The sequence below is a fragment of the Nerophis ophidion genome, linkage group LG22 (genome assembly GCF_033978795.1).
Source record: "Nerophis ophidion isolate RoL-2023_Sa linkage group LG22, RoL_Noph_v1.0, whole genome shotgun sequence".
In the NCBI taxonomy this organism is placed as follows: Eukaryota; Metazoa; Chordata; class Actinopteri; order Syngnathiformes; family Syngnathidae; genus Nerophis; species Nerophis ophidion.
This window is the reverse complement of record NC_084632.1, coordinates 45,062,531-45,067,530: the sequence shown is the minus strand read 5'-3', so window position 1 is coordinate 45,067,530 and position 5,000 is coordinate 45,062,531. Positions and strand designations below refer to the sequence as shown.

General features: G+C 43.2%; 1 protein-coding gene across 1 annotated transcript in view; it reads right to left on the bottom strand.

Annotated features, from left to right (window-relative positions):
• Positions 1–942: 942 nt before the first annotated feature.
• LOC133540678 (titin-like) overlaps positions 943–5,000 on the bottom strand; it is a 21,649-nt gene continuing 17,591 nt past the window's right edge. Inside the window, exon 4 of the mRNA XM_061883494.1 lies at positions 943–2,378. Within this exon, the coding sequence (XP_061739478.1) occupies positions 1,811–2,378 (568 nt within the window). The 3' untranslated portion in view covers positions 943–1,810. The remainder of the gene's footprint in view (positions 2,379–5,000) is intronic.

The window sequence follows — 5,000 nt, the reverse complement described above, 5'->3', positions numbered from 1 at the left end:
GGTTGTTTTTAACTTTAAAATCCATGGTTGTTTTTATGGTGTATTACTGTAAATATGGTGTATTACTGTAAATGAAAAAGAGGTCGCACATGTTTTGAAGGTAAAACTGGTGGATCCGTGGCAAAATAAAAACCATACACATTTTTACTTTCTTTACATTTACAGCAAAATGTTGTGAAAACTTCCATACTTTTTACAGTGAAATTCTGGTGATGAAGCTGCCAGTTTCTTTCCAGTAAAAATAACACTGGTGCTGTTTTCATATTTAGATGTCATTAAAATGCAAACACATGAAATGTTGGATGCTAAAAATTGTTATTTGGAGATTATTTTGAAGGCCAGAAAAGAATGAAAGCGCTGACCTGCTGCAAGAAGACAAGAAGACAAGAAGACATTTGTTGTTGGAGTGAAAGACGTCAAAGTGCAGATGAAAGAGAATGTCCTTGTCTTCCTGTGCCGATCACAAGCTTTTCCTCCTCAAACTGTCAAATGTTGAAGTGTTCGTGGTGGCACTTGGCTGGTTAGCTGAGGCCGTGGAAGAAGCAGGAGAAGAAGTCCACTAATGATGGCGGCGGATGTGATTAGCATCTCGCAGGATGAAGTGTGTGAGCACACAGCTGCTCCACAAACACAAACAGCAGTCAAGGAAATGATGTTTCTCTGCAGGTTTTGTGGCTAATATCACATTCCCCGCCTTCTTTTGACGCCGTCTGCAGCTGGGCTTCTCTTGCCAGCGTCCACAAAGATCCAAGTGGCCGCTCTGATCTGGAGGAGGGTTAGAAATTAGGGAGAATTCTTTTAACTCGTCAAACAAACATAAAGCCGTGCAAGTCGCTGGATGAGAGTCAATAACACACAAAAAGTGGGTTTTTTGCTGATTTCTGGAGATGGTTTGAGACTTCCTTTGCTCGCAGACACAGAAGATGCAGACTCAGACGCTCCAATCATCTCCCACCTTCATTCAGGACCTTTCCCCAAAGCACTCAAGGCAAATATAGTCAGCCACTAAATTACATTCACATCCTGGTTTTTATTCATCTCCATTCAAAAAGGATCAGAATTCAAGTTTTGGAAATTTCCAACAAATAAAAACCTACGTTGAAAAAAATCTGTTTCTAGGCCTTCTCCGTGGAACCAGGAGGAGCTTCCTTCTCATTCTTCTACCAAATAAGACTTTGCAACAATCCATTCTGAATCCAATGGTGGCCTCAGGAATCTTAAACACATCCAATTGTTTGCTGGCCTCAGAGAAAATAGCTAATTGTGACTCATTGCTTTTTGTACCTCGTTAACTCATAATTAGTTGTGATCAATTCAATAAAACATGAACATGATAATAAGCTATAAAGACTGAATCAATACATCCAGAACTGAAACCCTGACACAAACATGGTGGCATGGAAATAAAAGTACATTTGTTTCCGTCTTTTTTGTTGTTTTTCTTTCTTCCTGTCCAGCGCTCTTATTTTACTTCCTCTTCCTGTCTGGCTGCGACTTGACCACTGCTAATGTGCACTCTTCTACTCACCTGTCCCTGATTGCCAATCAAGAGGCTCACCTGTCCCTGATTGCCAATCAGGAGAGTTTATCTCCCAGTGAGGCCTTCCTTATGATGCTGATTCAATGTTTTATGTTTCTATTTTGTGTTTGTTGTGCTTCTTTTGCTCCCCTTTTTTTCTTGAAAGAGTGTCCGCTGGCAACAAGGGAAGGCAACAGGCTAAATTGTTTGACAGCTTGAGACCAAGTCTTGGCGACGCAGGACCAAGTCTTGGCGAGGCAGGACCAAGTCTTGGCCAGGCAGGACCAAGTTTTAGCGAGGCAGGACCAAGTCTTGGCGAGGCAGGACCAAGTCTTGGCGAGGCAGGACCACGTCTTGGGGAGGCAGGACCAAGTCTTGGCGAGGCAGGACCAAGTCTTGGCCAGGCAGGACCAAGTTTTGGCGAGGCAGGACCAAGTCTTGGCGAGGCAGGACCAAGTCTTGGCGAGGCAGGACCACGTCTTGGGGAGGCAGGACCAAGTCTTGGCGAGGCAGGACCAAGTCTTGGCGAGGCAGGACCAAGTCTTGGCCAGGCAGGACCAAGTTTTGGCGAGGCAGGACCAAGTCTTGGCGAGGCAGGACCAAGTCTTGGCGAGGCAGGACCACGTCTTGGGGAGGCAGGACCAAGTCTTGGCGAGGCAGGACCAAGTCTTGGCCAGGCAGGACCAAGTTTTGGCGAGGCAGGACCAAGTCTTGGCGAGGCAGGACCAAGTCTTGGCGAGGCAGGACCACGTCTTGGGGAGGCAGGACCAAGTCTTGGCGAGGCAGGACCAAAGCTTGGCGAGGCAGGACCAAAGCTTGGCGAGGCAGGACCACGTCTTGACCACCAGGCAGATGCTTCCTGGGGAATAAAGAAGATGATCACAAAACAAACATTTTGCTTTTCCTTCCATCGGATCTGGGCACACATTTGTCAATGTGTCTCAGTCTTTTGTTGAGGGGAGCTGGGTTAAATCCTAATAAAGTGTCATTATTCCTCTCGCTCATTAATAACACTTCTGTCAGATGCTCATTCTCCTGCGTGAAAATAGAAAGTATCATTAATTACAGTTGCTGTCAACTCCAGCCATTGTTCAGTCGTGTTGCATTGTGTCCACGTCCACTGACCACTGCTCCTCCATGGGATGGCCAGTGTGTGAGAGCCACAATGGGATCCCAGCATGCATTGCAAATCTGTCATCTTAGCAACATGTTTGGCATCCAGGGAGCGAAGGAAGGTGCCCACAAAATGCAGATTAATCTCACTCAGCAGATATTTGAAAGCATCAAGTTGCTTTTCTCCATCTGAATATGTGAAGACTCTTCTTGGGCATGGTAATGCCGGTGTGGTTTTCCCGTGGATGCGTCCAAGCAGAACACAGCAAAGGTAAGATATAAGGTATTTATTTAATAACAAAAGGCTATGAACAAAAACACTGGTGTAAAGAGAAAAGGTAAACAAAAGACGCTAGTGTGAAAGCTAGGATAAAACACAAGGAAAACTAAAACTTGGCACAAGGACACAAAAGAGTAAACAAAAACATTCAGCTTGAAAGCTGGAAAATAAAGTGGTTTAGCGTGAGAGCTAGCGAGAAAATACATACATAGAATGATGAGAGTCGTCACTGATGCGTGTGGGAATATTAGGATCAGAGAATGAGAAAACAGAAAAGGTGAGCTTAAATAGGAGGGTGAAAATTAGTAGCAGGTGTGCGGGGCGAGACTAACAGGTGGACAGGTGTAACCATAGTGATGGACAAAAACAGGAAATAAACGGGTCAGACTGAGAATGAAAAAACAAACACGTGAAGATCTGAGCAGCAGATCGCAACAGAATATACAGTATTTAAAAGTGTATTATTTATATATATATATATATATATATATAAATATATATATATATATATATATATATATCCATCCATCCATCTTCTTCCGCTTTTCCGAGGTCGGGTCATGGGGGCAACAGCCTAAGCATATTTATATATATATATATATATATATATATATATATATATATGTGTGTGTGTGTGTGTGTGTGTGTGTGTAAACATAGATATAAACTGTACATTCACTTTCACATACAGTATATACATATATGCACATATATACACTTATTGTTAATGTGTGCATATACCGTATATCTCAATCAATCAATCAATGTTTACTTATATAGCCCTAAATCACTAGTGTCTCAAAGGGCTGCACAAACCACTACCACATCCTCGGTAGGCCCACATAAGGGCAAGGAAAACTCACCCCAGTCACTCACCCCATCACGTCGGTGACAATGATGAATATGAGAACCTTGAAGAAGACCACATATGTGGGCAACCCCCCCACCTCGAGGGGACCGAAAGCAATGCATGTCGAGCGGGTCTAACATGATACTGTGAAAGTTTAATCCATAGTGGATCCAACACATCCGCGAGAGTCCAGTCCAAAGCGGATCCAACACAGCAGAGAGAGTCCAGTCCACAGCGGAGCCAGCAGGAAACCATCCCAAGTGGAGGCGGATCAGCAGCGCAGAGATGTCCCCAGCCCATACACAGGCAAGCAGTCCATCCTGGGTCCCGACTCTGGACGAGCGGTCCATCCTGGTTCCCGACTCTGGACAGCCAGTACTTTATCCATGGCCATCGGACCGGACCCCCTCCACAAGGGAGAGTGGGATATAGGAGAAAAAGAAAAGAAGCGGCAGATCAACTGGTCCAAAAAGGGAGTCTATTTAAAGGCTAGAGTATACAAATGAGTTTTAAGGTGAGACTTAAATGCTTCTACTGAGGTAGCATCTCCAACTGTTACCGGGAGGGCATTCCAGAGTACTGGAGCCCGAACGGAAAACGCTCTATAGCCCGCAGACTTTTTTTGGGCTTTGGGAATCACTAATAAGCCGGAGTCTTTTGAAGGCAGATTTCTTGCCGGGACATATGGTACAATACAATCGGCAAGATAGGATGGAGCTAGACCGTGTAGTATTTTATACCTAAGTAGTAAAACCTTAAAGTGCACAGGAAGCCAGTGCAGGTGAGCCAGTATAGGTATATATGTATGTATATATGTATATAAAGGTATATACAGTATAGGTGTATATGTATGTATATATGTATATAAAGGTATATACAGTATAGGTGTATATGTATGTATATATGTATATAAAGGTATATACAGTATAGGTATATATGTATGTATATATGTATATAAAGGTATATACAGTATAGGTATATATGTATGTATATATGTATATAAAGGTATATACAGTATAGGTATATATGTATGTATATATGTATATAAAGGTATATACAGTACAGGCGTAATGTGATCAAACTTTCTTGTTCTTGTCAAAAGTCTAGCAGCCGCATTTTGTACCAACTGTAATCTTTTAATGCTAGACATGGGGAGACCCCAAAATAATACGTTACAGTAGTCGAGGCGAGACGTAACAAACGCATGGATAATGATCTCAGCGTCTTTAGTGGAGAGA